This window comes from Sarcophilus harrisii, chromosome 3, assembly GCF_902635505.1.
Source record: "Sarcophilus harrisii chromosome 3, mSarHar1.11, whole genome shotgun sequence".
Lineage (NCBI taxonomy): Eukaryota > Metazoa > Chordata > Mammalia > Dasyuromorphia > Dasyuridae > Sarcophilus > Sarcophilus harrisii.
Window position 1 is genome coordinate 517,454,596 of NC_045428.1, and position 20,200 is coordinate 517,474,795.

Here is a 20,200-nt window from a genome sequence, read left to right on the forward strand (position 1 = left end):
GAGAATGGTATGGTGGAAGGTTAATGGTTTTGAAAAAATTTTTAATCTGGTGTTAATTCTGGCTCTACTATTTATCACTTGTACAAGCAGGTGCAAATCATTTGTCCTTTTTGGATCTCAGTTTCCTCATCTGTAAAGGGATTTAACTAGTTCATCCCTGAAATGCCTTTTAAATCTATATATTCTGTGATCCTATATTTCTGAAAATGAAAATTCAGAAAAGTCAGTTAACTAGAATATTTATTGAGTATATATTCTTGTGTTATTGGAATTGTATGTAAGTGTAAAGCTAGGTGGCATCACAGACAAGTATGCTGTACTTGAAGTAAGGAAAACCTGAGTTCTTAACCCACCTCAGTTAAAGTTGCTAGCTGTGTAACATTGGATAAGTCACTTAACTTCTCTCAGGCTTAATTTTCTTATTTACAAAATAGGATAATAATAATAATATTTACCTCTCTGGGCAGTTGATAATCAAATGAGATAACATGTAGTACTTCAAAAACCTTAAAGCTATTTATTATTTATATTATTACTATTTTAAGTTTAAAGTGAAGGACTAGGGAGGATAGAAAAACTTAAAAGACTTTGAGCTCTGTTTTTGAGCAATTTACCATCCTGGAGAAAAGACAAAAAGAAGCAATTCAAAAACTATACAAGCAACATTGAATTGAATTGATAATGTTTCCTCCCCTCCCTCCTTGAAATTCTGTCTCAGTATAATGCATATTTTAGGAATCAGTTGTTGAATTAAAATGAAAAGGTCTAAGCCATGCATTGTAAATGCGATAAGCTTGAGAATACAGGAGAGACTAATGGAGTTCATATAGCACATAGGATGTGATATGAGTTTTTAGAGAGGTTTGCTTAAGCTGTTGAGATGAACCCAGCATCATGTGTAGGTGCCATAAATATAAGAGATCTTCAGTGTGTTTTGCTAAGGATTAAGATACTTATTTGGTAGTAAATGAAATGTTTTCATGTTCAGTCCCCATGATGACCTTTGGTTTTTTTCTCAGATCTTTGGAGTGAGGAACATAATATGTTATTGTACTTAGCCAGCACAAAAATACAAAGTACATGGTGTAAAATTGTTGAGTAGATCACATTTCAGAATGTATTTTGTATACACTGATATGCTTGGATTATTTTTAAAATTACTTTTGTTGTTGATGTTATTTTGAACTTGGCAAAAATTGATATACATGAGCATTCTCATATACAAAGAAAATTAGAAAAATATACTTGCCTGTGAAATCATAAATCCCCCTTATCCACAGATTGGATTTCTTTTCAAATGTAGATGACTTGAGCACATTTATTTAAAATCTGCCCTGCTCCTCGTTTGTCTATTTCTGACTCTCTTTCATCTGTCTTATGTGCCCTTTAAATGCTATGCTGTTGTTCAGCCATTCTAGTTATATCTGACTCTGTGACTCCATTTGTAGTTTCCTTGGCAAGGATATTAGAATGCTTTGCCATTTCCTTCTCCAGCTCCTTTTACACTTGAAGAAAATAAAGCAAACAGGATTAAGTGAGTTGTCCAAGGTCACACAGAACATGTCTAATACCCAGTTTGAACTCCTAACTCCAGGCTTGACACTTTACCCATATTGCCCTTTAGTTGCCCGTTAAATACTAACATGACTATTTTTTTGGTACCAATATTCCTCTATTATCTACTTTATCCCCTCCCCCAACTGGGAAAACAGATCAAATAAAAACATTCAAGAAAAAAAATCCACATATTGACTATACCTGTAAGTATATATTTCAATCTCTGCATTGAGACCTTCATCTCTTTGTCAGGTGGTAGGTAGCATGCTTCATATTTATTTCTCTTGAGTTATGGTTAGACATAGAAATGATCAGAATTCTTATGTCTTTAAATTTTGTTTTTCTTTATAGTGTTGTAATTATTATAAAATTATGCTCCTGAACTGATTCAATTTACTGTCAGTTCATAAATTTATTCAAATACTCTTATGAATTTTTCCCTTTCATCATTTCTTTTGGGTCAGTAATATTCCATTACTTTCATACAGCATCTTTTTTATCCATTAGCCATTTTGTAGGCATCCATTTTGTGTTTAATTTCTTGTTTAAAAAATTCTGCTAGAAATGATTTGCATGTATTGATCTTTTTCTTCTTTCTCTGATTTCTTTAACATATAGACCTAGTAATAGAATTGTAAGGTGAAAGGTCATATATAGGTGAGAGATGTTTGATGTATGATTCCAAATTTCCTTCCAAGATTATTGAACCATTTCATAGCTCCATTAATAGTACATTAATGTGTTAACCCTAAGAATAATAATTTTCCTTTTTTGTAAAATAATTTTTCTAATATGTGTGATATAGACCATTGAATTTTTTAAATTGCATTTATTATTGATGATTTAAAGCATTTTGTCATATGGCTGCTTATCTCTTGGATTTCTTCCTTTGAAAACTGTTTGTTCATATACAGTCAGCTCTCAATATTTGCATTTTGGCTTTTGTGACTTAAAGCACCCACTCATTTTTATTCTTATGTAGGTAGCTGCACATATATAAGGTATGATCAGTAGAGAAAAAAAAAATAAAAGAAATAATGTGCTTAAGTTTATGGAGTGGCTAGTATCCTACTAATACTAGACATTTCTCTGGTCTTGTTTACCCTACTATTGTTAAGTAAAGCATTCTCCATGCATTTCTTTCATATTTTCGTTTTATGTCTTTAAAACTCATTTTTTTGTACTGCAATCAGGCCCATTGTAGTAGGCTAATCTTTGGCCTCTAAGTAGTCAATGATGTAGCTCTGTATAAAAATAAAAGTGTCAGATAAATTTTGTGCCAGAATGTCTGTAGCTTCTCTTGGCTACCAGTTATATCTAAAAAAGAGAAAATACTAGTTATCACATTATAAATTTCTTGTGTTATGAAAAGTGAATAGTCTGAAATCAGTGTTTTTTTTTTTAAATTGAGATATTAAACACAAAAGTCACAGAGTTCCAGGGAATTACTAGCAAGAAAAAGTGTTTTGTATATTACTAGTTCTATTTCATGTACTGTATTATTTTTTCCAAATTTTTTCATTAATTTTTCCATATTTATGATTTTAGAAATAGTGCATATTATCATAATATTTTGTTATAAACAACTGCATGCAGAAAAGTATGTTTTCAGCAATCTCTAGCGAAAGGTTATAGTTTTTCATGGTCATAGAAACCTAATCCCTTATTACCCATGGGTTTAGTATATCAACATTCACAGTTTTATTTTTTACTTTCATGTCATTTTTTAGGAATGTTAACCCTACAAAAGTGAGGATTGATTGTTCTTTGTCTATTGCTTTTTGGGGAAATGGCTTTTATTATATTTTCAGATCAATTCTTTAATGGCTTGGATATCAGACCTTTATCAGAGAAACAGGTTGCAGACTTTTTTTTCCAGTTTACTTTCTAATTTTAGCTGGATTGGTCTTTCCCCCCCAAAAAAATTTATATAATACAAATTGTCCATTTCTTCTGTTATCTTTTCTGTCTCTTGTTTGGTCATGTTTGGTCCTTCCCTATCTGTATCAAAAAGGTACCTCCCATAATTTGTAGTATACATGTCATACATCTATCTGTAGATTATTGTTGTATGTGATACAAGGTGTTGGCTTAAGCCTCATAGACAAACCACTATTTATTGCACAAATCTCATCTAACAAACCCTCTCAATTAGAGATCATCCATCCTTGAAGGAATATTCTGGCATACTCACTACATATTATAACATTTTTAGACAAATTTGTTGTTAGGAAATTTTCCTTATGCTGAGATAATATCAAACCTCTGTAAGAAATTATTGTTAATAACTAATATCTTGGAGATATTCAGAAGATTTGCTTTTTTTTCTAAATTCTTCCTTTTTGAAAAGTTCCTTTTCCTTGATGAATATAACTGCTAATGAGATTGCATTGACTCTGCTCATCTTGGTCAGACTCCATCAGTCTTGCAAGAAATAGGATGGGGAAATCCACTGTGTTCTACTCAGATTTAGGTGGAGTCAGATCCTTTTGTCTAGTTAGCCAAGATTGGGAATGGTCTGAGTATTGATGATTTCTCTGTCCTGGGACCAGTCTCAGCCCCCCATTGAAAAATATATACATTCTTTGAACTGATAAAGTAAAGCTAAGAGTGGTCTGGAACAGAGATACTTTCCCTATGCAAGAGATGTTTTGCCCTTCATTTTAATATTGCCCACCTACCTCTAATCATGTTAACCCATTATATTTTATTGCTATTTGATGGGCCACTTAAGGGTTTTGAAGGGTATATAAAGTGAGTTCACCACTGTCATTGTCTTTAGGAGAAATAGCCAAATGAACCATACTTTTATTAATAACCTCCTGGTCTTGTTAACAATATGATTAAATTGCCTGGAAACCATGTCTCTCAAACCTTTTTAAATATCACACCTCTAGTGATTTCTATATCCCTTTACATCATCTGAAATTTTGATTAAGTATGTATGTTCTCATATAAGTCAATGATGAAAAAAATGTTGAAACAAAACCAGATTCTTGCAATTATTCCAATAGCAGTCACATTGTGGATTGCTGTCTTTTACCATTTGTTTCAATTTTCAAAATTCTGAATTTCTTATATGCAAAAAACTCCCTTGGAATTCAGTAGGGACTTCATTTGGAAAAGTGGGACCCTGAGTAAAATGGAAAATGCTGAGGCACTGACAGATCTTCGTGACAAGAGATACTATATATTCTTTGGCATTCCTTCCACTTTGACTTGGTGGTAAAAGAAATACCAAAGGAGTGGATACATATGTGCTGACTGGGGATTTCATTTTCACTGGGAGTTTGCCCCCAAAGCACCAGAAGATCTGTTGAATTTTAAGTCAGTTTGTTTTTCCAATATCATCTGTAAATACTGTTGGGATGACCTAACTTGGTTGAGCCTCATGTTAGGTTCCTATGGGCTCATTTTTTCTTTCACTTCTGATATTTAGCTTGTGAAGTAATAATGCTCATTATTATCTTTTGGTCCTCTCCGAAGCTTTTAAAATTAAATTTTGTTTTATTCTTGTCATATTTTAAGATAATATGACAGTATTTATACTATGGATTATACTAAAAGACTTATGTATGGAAAGCTCATTACAAGTTTGAATTAGTTATTGCTTGTCAGACATATGGACTCTACTTTAAAAAAAAATTAAAAACAAATGTCCTTTAAAATGTTGCAATAATATATGAATAAAGTTATATTGTGAATATACTGTGAATTATTAAATAATAAGTTATAACAATTGAATGATGAGGGAATTCTCTAATTTTTCATTTATTACAGCTTTGTAACACCAAAAGAATGAGTTCAAGAGGATTGCTTAGAGAACAGTTTAGCATCTTGGAGATCTAACTTATTGCAGTACCCTGCCCATCACATTGTATTCTGTAAAACTATCTGTCAGAGCAGTTATGGCTGACATTCAGAAATCTACTAAGTCTAAATTGAAGACAATAGAAACCCAAGAGAAAAAAATCATTGCCTTCAAAAGAAACATTTGGATATGAAAAATCTGTCCTGTTAATATGCACATTCCACAAATGTTATCTTTTATTCCTTTTGACTGTTTTAGTAAAGTTAGATCAAAGAGGTTGAATAAAATTTAAATGATTGTGCTGCCTCTTTCAAACTCAAAAGAAAAAGAACAGACAATGAATGAAGGTCCTGTTGTACTATCTCCCCATTTTCCTTTCTGGCTAGTTTTGGTCCTGGGACATCAAAAGAGCTTGCATGATGGGGAAAAAAGAACCCGAATAGAATTAGTCTAGCTGTAGCAAAGCAAAATGCAAAACTGTACCAAGATCATAATAAGCTGGAATTGCAATTAATCACAATAACTTTTCTTGTTCAAATATTTTTAATTATTGGAATGTCATTTTAAAATCTGCAAATTAAAAAAGTTTGAAATATAATATTTTTTAAAAATTGAAAAAGAAATATCAAAGGAAAGAGTCAACTATAGAAGAGCTCTTTTGATAGAAGGATTATACAGAAATTCAAATAATATAGACTCAAACTTTTTTTTTTTTTTGGCAGGATCTGTAAAAGTACTTATTAATGAATCAATGACCCTCAAGGATGTCAGCTTGGAAGGAGGTTCTTACCTCTTTTCTGGGCCATAAAGATCTTTGCTTGGGTACTGTATTGTTTTAAACATTTTATCAGTGACTTGAATAAAGGCATTAAATCATATAATTGTAATATTTGAGATATCATATGTTGGATATATAATTGAAATTTTAAAATATCTCAACAGGTTCTTATGAGAACCCAATTAGAAGAATTAAGTGACATTTTTCATTTGGGTTTAGAAAATCAATTTCATAAATATGAGTGAGGTAAATTTTAGTATATGGTATGGTCCTGGGAAGTTTGACAGAATGACCTTAATATGTTTAAAATTTTGTATATCATTGCAAAACAAAAATAATGGGACCTTAGACTGTATCAAAAGCGACATCATGATGGACTTGGAAACTCTTGTGCCCTAATCTGAGTGAAAAAATATTGGTAAGCTAGAGAACAGTTAGAGAGAGTGAAAAAAGAACCTGAAGATCATGCTATATGAATGATATCTTTAGAAATGGAATATTTCATCTATAGAAATGATATCTTAGAGGACCATGATAGCTGTTTTCAAGTATTTGAAAAAACTAACATAAGCAAAAAAGGGATTTGATTTGTTTTACTTGTCCATAGAGTAGACAACAAGGACCAGTAGTTGTCCATTGCATTAAAGCAGGTTCAGGCTTGAGGTATCAAGAAGCTTACTTATACATTACTAGTTATATGAAAGTATAATGGGTTGTCTTGGAAGATTGTAGGTTACATCTCACCAGAGGTCTTTGAGCAAAGACTGAATGAACAATTGTCAGGTAGGGTCTTTGGAGAGGTCTTTTTTCCAGTATAAGTTTCCAGTATAGCTTGGCACTGAGTTGGCAAATGTGGACATTATAATATAATATAATATAATTATAATATAAAAAATAAAAAAGTATTTCTTTCAGAAGCAAAATTATGTCAGATCAATGATAATAATTAATTCTTAAAAATTAATGAAATTACTTGATTTTTATAGAACTGATAATGTAAAGAAGTATTCACATGTCTTAACAACTCATTATCAAATTTGGGTCTGTGTTACAGGATGGATTACAAAACCCACCAGTGAAGTTAGTAGCATGATTTCCCCGCAAAGTATAAAGAAGGCATTTCTGGATGAACTGAAAGCTGAAAACATCAAAGCATTTTTATAGTAAGTATATTTTTGAAAATTAAGATTTAGCTTGTTATTCGTTGGAATGGCTGTTCTTTGTAGAAATGTCCCTATCCGGAATTACCTATTCAGGAAGAAGCTTGACATTTAAAGGACTGCATTCATGTTGAATTATCTATACTATTAGCTGTACTTCACAATTTTTACCTTTCTGTGTTTCTTGTTAAGACCCAATGGGGCAAAAATGTGATAATGGGCTAAAACAAAGTGGCAATAAGTATGGGTGAGAAGGAAGGAAGGTGGAGATACTTTGTCACAAAAAAAAATGGAAACTTGTTCAGTGTGATGAAATGTAAAGAATTCTGGATTTAGAGTTGGAGGATCTTGTAGAGTACGAGCTAACTCCCTAGAGGGCCTCAAGGTCAGTCAGAGTCAGGATAAATCAAAGTCCTTGTTCTTTAGGGGGAGAAGTGAAGGAGGCAGGCAAGCTGCCATGCAACTTGCCAAAGATGTATCCTGGATTCTGGAGTCTGGCGTCTCCAGCCTCTCTCCTCCTCATTCTGCCACCAAGTTCCTCTCACTTCTCTCCCTCTGCCCTCCAATCCTTACTACCAAAGATTCAGCAAGCACCAATGGTGAGGAGAGTCATCATCCAAATATATGCTAATAGAACCATTGTCTTACATAGAATAAGTAGCCTGAAGTGCTTTCTTGTCTAATTCAGAGTTTCAGCCCTCTATGGGATCTGGATTTGAATTCCTGGCCTTTCATTTATTATGTACTTTAGTTTTTCTGGCCTTCAGATTCCTTCTCTAACGTGTTACTTACCCTCAAGATTCTGCTTTAAAATCTCTGATAATTTTGGTATTCTGAAAAATTAGTACATGTAACATTCTTATTATAAATATTATCTTTCTTTTATAGAATAGCAAGTTAAAAGGATTTTTTTGGTGTGTGTTTGTTTTAGTGATAAATCCACATGCATAAAATCACTTGCAGACTAGGTATCTATGCTGAAATATTCTTGACTCTATCAGTTTTTAACTCTCAATTATTATAATGATAATTTTAAAATTTGAAACAAAGTATTAAAAAGGTAAATAATACATTTTAAGATAATAATACAAATAATAGCATCTGTATGTTATATAACAGTTTGCAAAATACTTTACAATGTAAAGCAGATCCAGGAAAACAATATAAAGAACTACACTTGTGTAAATGGAAAGAAAAATAGTTACAAAACAATTAAAAGTGGAAAATATGAGAATAAGTTTGGTCTAAAAGAAGAAATACAAGAAGAAACTTTCTTCACTCCGTTCAGAAATTGAGATTAACAGGTGTGGCTTATTGTCTATAATACTAGATTTTATTGATATGTTAATTGGTTTTGTTGAATATTTTTCTCTTTTTATAATTTTTTTATTTTGTTTTAAGAAATAGATCTCTAGAATAGGAGAAGGGGAAACACAAGAAGGAATCTAGATGATGTAATTTAGTCAGAGACTCAGTTGTCAGAAAAAAACTTTAGCTACTGGGCTTGGGCTGGTTGATTTTTTTAAAGGCAACTTCTTGCTGATTGATTGGAGAAAGGCTGAAACTTATTGAAAGATAGCTGAATTCCAAGTATTACTCTTTAATATCAGCTACATTTTGAAAGAAGCTGGATAATTAATAAATCTCTGGCTTTTCTCTGCTATACTCTCTGATTTGAAAAGAAAAATTAAAAGAAAAATAGAGATTTTTTATTGTAAGTATGGGTTTAAAATTATTACTATTATAATTGAGAGTTATAAACTGATACAGAGTCAAGAATCTTTCAGATAGACAGGGTTGAGTAAGATAATGGTAGAAAATATCTGAAGGATGTGATTTGAGGACAAAGGAAGATGAAACCCTTTTGACTTCAGTTATTTCCATTGAAATTTGAGGTGAAGTTCTAGGGAGAGGAAAAACATGAGAGATTTAAGAAGGGATTAAAAGATTTGAAATACCTTCTGTGGTGAAATGGCATAGTAAATGAATTAGGGAAGCATAAAAGCATTGCCTTGCCTAAATGAAAACCCAATTGAAATTAAATAAAATTGTTCATTTTAAGTAATAATTAAAATGATAAAATAATTCATTTGCTCCAACTCCATTTAGTAACTATATGAATAATTTGAAGATAGTAATTGGTGAGAGTAATAGAAGGTTTGGTATTGGCAAGAAATGATAGGATAAGGGGGGAAATGGTTTGAACTAAAAAACAAAAACAGTAAAGGAAGATAATGTAGATCATACAGATTACTTGGGGAATGATTGATGAGTAGATTAGAGAACTTAATGTAAATGTCAAATAAGCCTGAGGTTTGAAAAGTAGAGGAAAAAATACAATGATAAAAGATTATAATCAGATCCCTCTGCAGAGAGGGATTTTGCACACATATCATGTACTTGAGTGATAGAATTACTAAAAGGACTTTTAGGCATGCCCAGACATTCTGTAACTGACCCTTCTCTTCTAACCCTGTGGTGAAGAACAGTCCCATAAACTCATGGAGTTAGAACTGGGATGCATTCAGAAGGCACTAATCAGCAAATGATTCATTTCATTTGGCTGTAAGCTTAATGGAATGAATACTGTGTAGACATTGCAGTAACTTAGTCTGTTGTCCTCGAGAAGAAAGGTAGTCTTGGAGACGGTGTTCTTCCAAAACTGAGATATAGTTGATACTTCCCTAGTTACATCTTTGAATTAATTATCTCCTTGTAAAAAGAACTGGGGTACTGTTTACAGATATTTAATAGTAGGGAGAATACACTGGAGTGATAGTTTGAGCTGAAAATATTAGAGAAAAGTGCTCTAATTACTTAGGGGCATTCCTAGAACCCTAATAAGAGAAGTAATGTTTGTTACACTAGGAGAATGGAATGTAGAACCAATTGTTCCTTAATTATACCTTGCAATTAGTTTTTATTTATTGATATTGATATTAATATTAATGTGTACCTGAAAAAGTAAATCCATACTTGGTAAGAGAAGAAGAAATGCATATGAACTACAATTCTTATGTTGAGATTGCCCCTTAGTTGAGATTATTAGGGAACAATGCACTACTGATTACTTTTTCCATTTTCAGGACATGATCTAAATTAAAAAGTTTCAGGTTCACTGCTTTACAGCAATTCTTGCAATTTTATGGCTGAAACTTATTGGGAGAAGGGCCCCTTCATTTCTTTTTTGCTTCATATGGCCAAAAATTTAGGTTTGTGGTATGTGGTTTCTGTAATACTGTCCTCAAGAGAAGGAAAGAATACATAGCCTAAGCTTTCCAACTAAAATACAATTAATAGCTAGAAAAACCTTTCAGACCTCAAGGTGAGACATAGGGGAAATATGATACTACAGATGTTGCTAGTGACAGTTAACAGTTTGTAGAAAGCTTTTAACAATCATAACGATTAATTTATAAAGGCAGTATGTCATAGTAGATAATGAACTAGCCTGAGAGTTAAAAGCAAAAGTTCAAGACATGTTTCCTGAGTTTTGTGATTTGGGGCAATTTACTTCTCACTCTCCCAGGCAACACTCTAGTATTGAAAATTGAAGAATAGTTGCCTATCTGCATTGGTGGAATAAACTTTTACATTGGCAATTCTTTAAAGGAATGAAATCATAAATCTAGACTTTAAAAAAATTATCTAGATCCAACTAGGAGATGCAGTGAATCGAACAATAGTCCTGGAGTCAAAAGGAACTGAATTCAAATGCAACTTCAGACATTTACTAGCTATATAACTCTCAATAAGTCACCTAACCCCAATTGCTTCCTTACCCCACAAAAAAAAAATCATCTTCTGGACTGGATTATGAGTAACTGACTTTTTCTTCCAAATATATTAACTAAATGCTTTTTCTGCTCTGACTCTATTGTTGGTCCCATCAAGCAATCACCCAGGAAAACAGGATTATATTTGATTCCTTCCTTTACTTGTACTCTCACATATATGAAGTTCTACTGATTTTACTTCTGTAATATACTCTTCCATCTGTCCCCTGTTTTCTAACCCACTATGACTATCTGAATAGATCTACTTATTTCCATATACCATTACATAGCCTCCTGACTGGTCTTTCCACTTACTTTTTCTCCCTATTTCAATTTATTCTTCATACCACTGTTACATTTTTTTCCTGATGTATGGATCCAATAATCACTACTCTGATCAAAGCCTGTCTATGATACTCTGCCCCAAATGAATTAAATTGAAATTTCCTTAGACTATCATTCAAAGTATTCTGCATTAGAATTGGCATATACATTATTAACATATAAATTGGCATATTTTTAATCTCAAACTATTACCCTCCATTCATTTTGTTCCCCATCCAAACTGGATTATTTTATTTTCCCTTATATATATCATATATAAATCTATCTATACCTACATTTCTATATGTAAAACTTTTGTGTTTTTGCTTAATGTGTTATCTGATTTTGGATCCCAAGAAGCAGAAACACTTGGTTTACGCATGACCTATAAACTACCAATAGTACATACATATGAGAAAGATAGCATTGCTATTTATTCCATTCTTCTACATTTTCTATCCAAAATCTCAGATGTCTGAGACTTTATTATGAATATCATAATAAAGTATCTTATTAAAAATGAAATAGCAAATATGATAGTTTCTAGAATCCAACCCTGTCCAGAGCTGAAGGCTGGATCTGAATGTTTAAAGCAATTAAGGCCAGTACTGTATCATATTTGAGAAGGGAAAGGGATTTGAAGTTGTATTTTGTTTTGTTTTCTTCAAATTTGTTATTCTGGATTTAGGAGCTATTAGGTATCTGCTGAATATATCCTTTATATAGGTCATTGAAAGTTTATTTGAAGAGTGAAAGAGCATGATTATCCTTGAACATTAAGAAGATTAACCTAAGGGAAGGAAAAATGGAGAAAAAGAAGAAATTTATATGATGAATTTATTATATATTTAAGAAATGGCAAATTAGATTTGTAGTTGTATGTGTAATCATCCTTGTGGAAATGTTTTTCTTCCACAAATTAAAAATAAAACAAAATTTTAAAAGACTAATCTGGGATCAATTTATGGGAAGTTGCAGGGAGCTATTGAAGGAAAAAAGTGTGTATAAACATAAATATATCACTTCCACATAACTCTGCAAGGTTATGAGCTCCATTCCACAAATGAGGAAATTGATTGCCAGAGAATTTGTCATTCACATAGTAAAATTAGAATTAGGAAACCTAAGTCTTCTAACTCCTTAACCCAGTTCAGATTCTGCCTATCTCAGATTCTCTCTCTTCCTCACTTTTCCCTCACTTGCTATAGAAATCAAGAAATGTTTCCAGAAAATAAGGAATCTGGTAGGAAAAATTCACTTTTCATATATGATGAGAGATTCCACTTGACAGCGATTATAATACCTCAGCCATATGGGACAAATTAAGTATTGCAAAGTATTTTTACATTTCTTTGTATTATGCTGAATTTAAAATAAGGATAATTTGAAATCAAACTTTTTTTAATCATTCTCTGTTTTTCTCAACTAGTAATTTTACACGCATCCCACATCTGGCAGGAACAGAACAAAACTTGGACCTTGCAAAACAAATTCAATCCCAGTGGAAGGAATTTGGCCTCGACTCAGTTGAACTTACTCACTATGATGTCCTCTTATCTTACCCCAATGAGACTAATCCCAACTATATCTCCATCATTGATGAAGATGGAAATGAGGTAAGGGAAACTGGGTGCTTTTGGATACTGTAGAAGAAATCCTAAATGAAGATTGAGAAAGCCTATCCATACTGACCTTTGTGTAGGACAACCTTATTAGTGAGCTTATTATTTAGTAACTTTAGCTTTACCTTTATCTTGCTATCACCCAGAAATATACTACTTCTATGTGTAAGAACTCTGAAATTCCTTTGATCACAATATATTGGTCTTTTGCCTCTCCTGTCTTCCCATATCAGATCCTATTCTTCATCCAAATTCTGTCCCCGAGGCATTACCCATGCAGTAGCCACTTTCCCTGCTTTTCCTCATCTCAACTTCTTGGTAAACCAATTTAACTCTACACTTTCTCTCTCTCTCCTTACTTAGTACTCATAAACTGCTGATTTTTCTTCCATCCTCATAAAACCTTCACTTGATCCTTCCATTCACCACTATCATTTCATATCCTCATCATCTTTACTAGCTATCATCTATCTTTTTGTGGCTAAATCTCTTGAAAAAAACATCTGGAATTGGTGCTTCTATTGTCTTTTCCCCTCTATTTTCAGCTCTTTATAGTCTGGTTTCTGGGATAGTCAGTGAAAATGCAAAGATAGATTGTCTTCTAGGAAGGAAGGAAGATTGAGGAGTTTAGTGCAAATGGATCGAAGGGTGTGGGATGTGGAAGTAGAGTGAGGTGTGAGAAGACAAGAAAGGTATGAGGGGCCAGATTTTTAATGACTTTAAATTTCAGAAGTTTTTATATTTAATCTTAGAAATAATAGAGAAACACTGGCATTGGTTGAATGGAAGCGGGTAACACAGTCAGACTTATGCTTTAGAAAAATCACAGGGCAGATAGTTGGTGTGGTGGATAGAGCACCAACCCTCTTAAGTCAGGATTTAAAATTTTCAAAAAGCAGTAAATTAAGTATGATTATAGATCAGGAGAAATACCGCTTCATCTGATATTAGAGTAAAATAATAGTGTAATCCAGTTGTCTAAGAGGTATAGATAAGGAAATGGGGAGAAGAGGAATTTTTCAACAAATGGTTTCAATTTTTCATTAAATACAAGATGAGGTCTTAGACTGAGATGATGGAGGAAGGATACCTTAGGAAATTTAAGGAGAAATAAGAAAGTTTGGAATAGCTGCCATAGAGTGTGGGATAGCTAGCTAATCAATTAAAAGGCAAACATTAAAATATTTGCCTTGTTATGGGAGGACTAAGCTAAGATTAGTTGGTAAAATAAGTTGGTAATGAACCCATTCGACATCGTTAATGTCTGTTTGATATTATATAAATGCAGAGAAGGAAAGTAGATGTAAATAATCCATGATTGGGTTTTGTCAAGGACTAATCAGTAACTATAGGACAAGGAGTCAAAAAGATTAGAGACTATAAAATACTGTAGATTGGGTTCATCAAAGGGTTAAGATAGGAAAGGGAAGAGGCTGTAGCAAATACAAAGAAGGCTGTTGGTTCTTGTAGTATTTTGTGGGTCCACAAAAGACAGAGGAATGTGAAAATGGTGGTCTAGTAAAGGTGAAAATCAGAGTTAGACGATTTTCATAGGGAAGTATAGAATAATAAAAGATTATAATCTGATAAAGAAAGTTCAAAGTTCATTCATGTGGAAGTAGAACTATTGTGGGTGATGGCAAGATCAGGGATCTATGATCATGCCTATGTGGCTTATATGGATGGAGTAATGGATCACAGGACCTACTAGATTGAGGCATTTAAGGAAACATCAACATGTAACATGACGATAAGAAGAAAAAGATTATCCAGGCACTGAAATAATTTAGGAAGGAAGAAGATTGTTTTGATAGTTGGTAGATAAAAGACATCAGTATCTGGGTTATTTTTTATGATAAAGTAATTTTCCATTACAATTATATACTACAATACTGAACTATTTCCCCCAATCATTGGCTACATTACATCATAAATAATGATGACTATGAATGCTTTTGTTCATCTGATTCTTTCCTGCCATTGAGTTCCCAAGGATAGAAGGCCTGTATTAGGATATCTGGATCAAAGTATGACCAATTTCATGAGTTTTTCTTGCATAATTGCAAACTGTTTTCTAGAATTGTTTGGCTAGTTCCAAAATCCAAGAGCAATTATTTGGCTTTATCCATAATTGAATTTCTTATCTTCTACTACATTTAGTAACTTGAAGAGTATGAGGATGGTAGTTGAAAGTTTTAATTTGCCTTTCTCTGATTAATAACAATTGGATAATTTTACATGGATATTTATAGTTTGTATCTCTTTTATTGAAAAATTTGCACATATTCTTTTGGCTACTTTTATCTTGATGGTTTACTGGTGTTGTGTTAATTCCTTGTAAATTTTGTATATCAAACTTTTAATAGATATAATATTTATTTTAATTTATATCTATTCTCATTCTAACTTGACTGATTTTAGTTATGCAAACATTTTAAAAATTCTATATAAATGAGATTGTCTTTTGACATTATAATCTCTTTTTATTTTCTATTTACTTATATTTTCATTTCTTAAGAACTGCAAAGGATATAACTTCCCATTCTTCTCTAAGTATGTCAAACTATAACTTTTAAAATAATTTGGATTAATTTTCCATTTGAAATTTATAATGGTGTGAGAGTAACAATAAAATTATGTAATTTTTGTGCTTATGAATAATTTGCAAATGAAGTGCAGCATTCAGAATGAAGACAAAACATTTATAAAATTAATTAATTTGAATGCCATTCATTGTTAAATCATGAAGAAATAATATTTGTTAAGCTAAAACTAGTTAATAACATTTATATATTGTTTTAGGGATATATCTCATTTGTATTTTGCAACAATTCTGTAACATAGGTGTGGTCATTATCTCTTTCCTCCAATAGGAAAGGGAAAAGAAGGAAAGGGAATAAGCATTTATATAATACCTGCTATGTAAACCTCTTTCCTCATTTTACATTTGAGCAAACAGAGGGTAACTGACTTGCCCAGGGTCACACAACTATTAAATATCCAAAATCAAATTCCTCATTAAAGGCCTGACTTTTAAAGTACCATCTAAGTACCTCAGGCTGAGAAAGCAGGTTCAGTGTTTAACAATGTAGTTGAGGTATGAATTTAGGTCTTCTGCATTCTTGGCCCAGTGCTTAATCTACTATGCCAAGCTGCTTCCCTGCCTGAATCTAATTTCTTCCAAACTGCTCTCCAAGTTTGCCAGAAATTTTTGCCAAATAGGAATACCTTCAAGTAGCTTTTATTGTGGTTTTATAGAATGTTGGATTATTGATTTCAATTGGTTAGTATTCTTCTAATGTAGTATGTTCTACTGATCTGATTTTTTATCTTTTTTTAACTTCATGACAAGTAATTTTGAGGATTGCTGTTTTATAATATAATTTGTTGTCTGAAAATGTATTCCTTATTTGATACTTTTTAAAAAATTATTTCTCTTAAGATCCTAGAAGTTTTTCATCCTCTGAATGAATTTGGTGATTATATTGTAGCTCTATAAAATGTTGTTGCTGCTATTGTGTCATGTCCAACTCTACATCCATGGGATTTTCTTGGCAAAGATGCTGGAATTGTTTGTTCTTTCCTTCTTCAGTATATCCCCATTGTATAGATGAGGAGCAGAGGCAAATAGAGGTTAAATAACTTTTTTTAGGATCACATAGCTAATAATGTCTGAAGTCAGATTTGAACTCAGTGAGCCAAATTTTCCTTACTCCAAGTCCAGCCAACACTCTATCTACTATGCCACATAGCAGTCCAATTGTTCCACCTATTGTTTGAGAAATGGGGGCATATGTTGTACATTTAAGAAAGATTTCCATTAAAAACTATCAACATAAAAAGGCTGCTGGCAATTATAAATGTTGATGAAAAGCAAACTGTTCTAAATAAGTGTAAAGTTGTGACTTTATTATATCTAAGAAGCTAAAAAGGATTGAAAAATAACTTTCTCACTTTGACATGTACATTGAAAGTGAATTTTTGCCACAGTCCTGTTAATCATTCTAGGGTGACCTCTCCTCATCTTCTACTCATCCCTATTCTCTTCTTCCCTCTCTTAGTTCAATGGTTTGATTGAGTCTTGGCTTAAGACTCAGAAGACATAATTTTCTGACTTGTTTTGCCACTTACTCATTGGCCTTGGTTTCCAAGATTCTTAAGTCTCAATTTAAGGATAATAATATCTTTACTATCTATTTCACAGTATTCTTAATGATGAGATAAAAATATGGCCATCTAGGGCTCAAACAGAGCTCCACCTCTTTTATATAGATTTCTTTAACTTGAACTACAGAAATAGTAAGAAAAATGAATTGTTATTCCTACTAAAAATAGTGCTTGTTTGGGTACTTAAGAAGATTTAATTATAAGATTTAATAATAGTTATCAATATAGAATGCAATAATAAGGAAAAGTTGAGTTTTAAGCTATTCTGTCTTAGAATCTTACTACTTTGTGTATGTGACCATGATCACCACAACTTTTCTCAGCCTGAGTTTTCCTTGTAAAATGGAGATAACAGCTTTTACTCCATAGTTGTGAGGATTAAATGAGATTATATATTAAAAATACTTTGCAGGAATCTAAAGTAAAATATAAATATCAGCTATTATTATTATAATAATAATATTATTATTGCTTTTATTATTGTTGCAACTGTTATTATTATTACTTGTCTAGTACATTCTATTGATTTTACTTTTCTCTTTTTAAAAGAGTACCAAGTTGGTGTGATAATTACTGTCTTTGATACAGGTTGAATTTAAATATTATTCTACATTCATTACTACTTGTTTTCATTGTTTCCTTTGATAACACTGTTTGTTTCAATTGAGAATACTTCTCCCTATATTAAAAACTGACAGTAAGTGAAAATCAGTATTAAGTTCATATTGAGTCATGTGATGGTATATACTAATAGATTTTAAATTTGGTTCAGTTTTACATTTTTCATTATATTGTACAGTAAATCATTCTGAGCTGGAAATTATTCATCTTTGTAAATTCCTATGGTAAGATACATTATTTCAAATTTTTCAAAACTTTATGTCAATATTTCAAAAAATCACTTTTATTTCAGTTTTTCACTGGAATATTGGTTCAAATATGTTTAGCAAAAAACCTAATAATCTCTTCTATTTTTCTCAACTTTCTTTGAATTTTTAGGAAGCATGTTTTTTTTTTTTACATTGTTATCGTCTACTTGACAACATCTGAATGATCCTAAAAGATAGAAATGCTACCTTATGCTTTTTTTGTACTCTCCCACAATGTATAGCACAGTGCTGAATACATAGTAAATAGGTAAGGCGAGGCTTAATAGATATTTGTTGCTTGACTCCTCCCACTTCTTTGGAAGTGCTACCAAGAGCTTGTGTTATAGTTTTAATGGAAAGGTCATTAGATTAAACCAAATTAAGACTGCTACCAAAAGAAAAGATCTGGTTTTGAATATGGGTTTTAACAGTTGTAATTTCTTTTTAGATTTTCAACACATCATTGTTTGAACCTCCTCCTCCGGGATATGAACATGTTCCAGATGTGGTACCACCTTTTAGTGCTTTTTCACCACAGGGGATGCCAGAGGTAAAGAATACAAGAAAAGTTAAATAGAGGGTCTTGATCATAGATCATTCAGCTTGAACATTCATCTTTTTCAGAGATGAGGAATCTGTTTTTTTGGGTTTTTTTTTTTTTTGCAAAGGGCAATATGAATATTTATAGTATCATTTACAAGCCATACAAAATTATCAACTTATAGAACTCAAGCAATGAGAGGTGTGTATCTAACTTTCAGTTCATTATCACCTACAGTTGCCTTAGCAAATGATTTTACGGGCCTTGTACCAGATGATGAACTGGATGTTCCCCATCCTTTATCTACTTTTATCTTCTAGCAGTAAAACAATTCACAAAAATACAAATAGTTTGAATTCTGGATTGGGAAATAGGAATTTGCTATTTTTCAAAGAAAACAATATTAAGAGAAATCTCAAACTTTGATGACTTCCTTTGTCAACATAGTGGGGTTTTTTTTAGGTTTTGATATATCTCCTTAAAATATGATTTTTTTAGGGAGAATGTTGAAACATAATAAGAAAAGACATGTTGGTGAATTCATAAGAATGTCATTTAGGTGAATTATAAAGAGTATCAAATGATGCTAGAAAGAGGGATGATATCATCACTGTAGTCACTTACTAATGTTACTAAGGAGCCTAAAGTTGTATCCTATCACATAGAACTTTTCTCATTTCATTGAAGAGACAATAAGGTTAAAGTCACATTTTATTTAATGGAATTTGATAAACCTAAACAGGGCCATTTGAATGATACCCACAGAATATCTCTGTGAAGTAACTATAATTTCCACATATTAATATAGAAATAGGAAAGAATAGTAAACATTTTATAAAAATAGAGTTTTGGGAAGCTATTTGGTATGGTAGAAAGAGCACTGCATCTGAGCTTGAGAGAACAGAATTCTAATCCTGCTTTTGCAACAAAGTAGTCATGTAACATTGGACAAGCAAATTAATTTCTCTGGACTTAAGTTCCTTTGTTTTTTTTCCCTTTTGTATCAAGTTGTATTAATTTTCTCATCTTTCTCTAAATTTCTCATATTTATTATTTATTTTTGCAAAACAATATTCTATTATATTCACATATCACAATTGAGGATTTTTCCCCAATAGATAGTCACTTAATTTCTATTTCTTTGCTATTACAAGAAATGTTATCAATCAAAAAGCATTTAAGAAGTTCACCTTATGTGGTATCTATTGGATACCACATTTATGTTTTGATCTCTCAGGATTGTTTGTAGAGTAGTGGAATCACTAGGCCAAAACATATCAACAGTTTAATCTTTTTTTTTTTTTTTACAAGTGCTTCCAGTTGTTTTGAGAATAATTATACCAATTCTATGCCAACAACTTATCTAGTTTCAGTTATTTCTATTCTTTTTGTTATTTTTACAAATTTCCAGGGAGTGAGATAAATTTTCAACTTTAGATTTGGTTTATTTTGCATTTTTTTTATTATGAGTGACTTGTGGTTAAATTTTCTATCATCATAAGGTTTTTTTTTTGCAGTTCTTTTAAAAATTATTTATTCAAATCCCTTGACCAGCAAATTAACATTAGTTTCAGTAAACAAGCAAGTAAACCAGT

General features: G+C 31.8%; 1 protein-coding gene across 1 annotated transcript in view; it reads left to right on the forward strand.

The window, feature by feature from the left end:
- The window catches only part of FOLH1B (folate hydrolase 1B), a 75,984-nt gene that overhangs the window by 5,944 nt on the left and 49,840 nt on the right, over nucleotides 1-20,200 (forward strand). Inside the window, exons 2-4 of the mRNA XM_031961908.1 lie at nucleotides 7,201-7,309; nucleotides 12,836-13,022; nucleotides 18,513-18,614. Coding sequence (XP_031817768.1) covers nucleotides 7,201-7,309; nucleotides 12,836-13,022; nucleotides 18,513-18,614 — 398 coding nt within the window. The remainder of the gene's footprint in view (nucleotides 1-7,200; nucleotides 7,310-12,835; nucleotides 13,023-18,512; nucleotides 18,615-20,200) is intronic.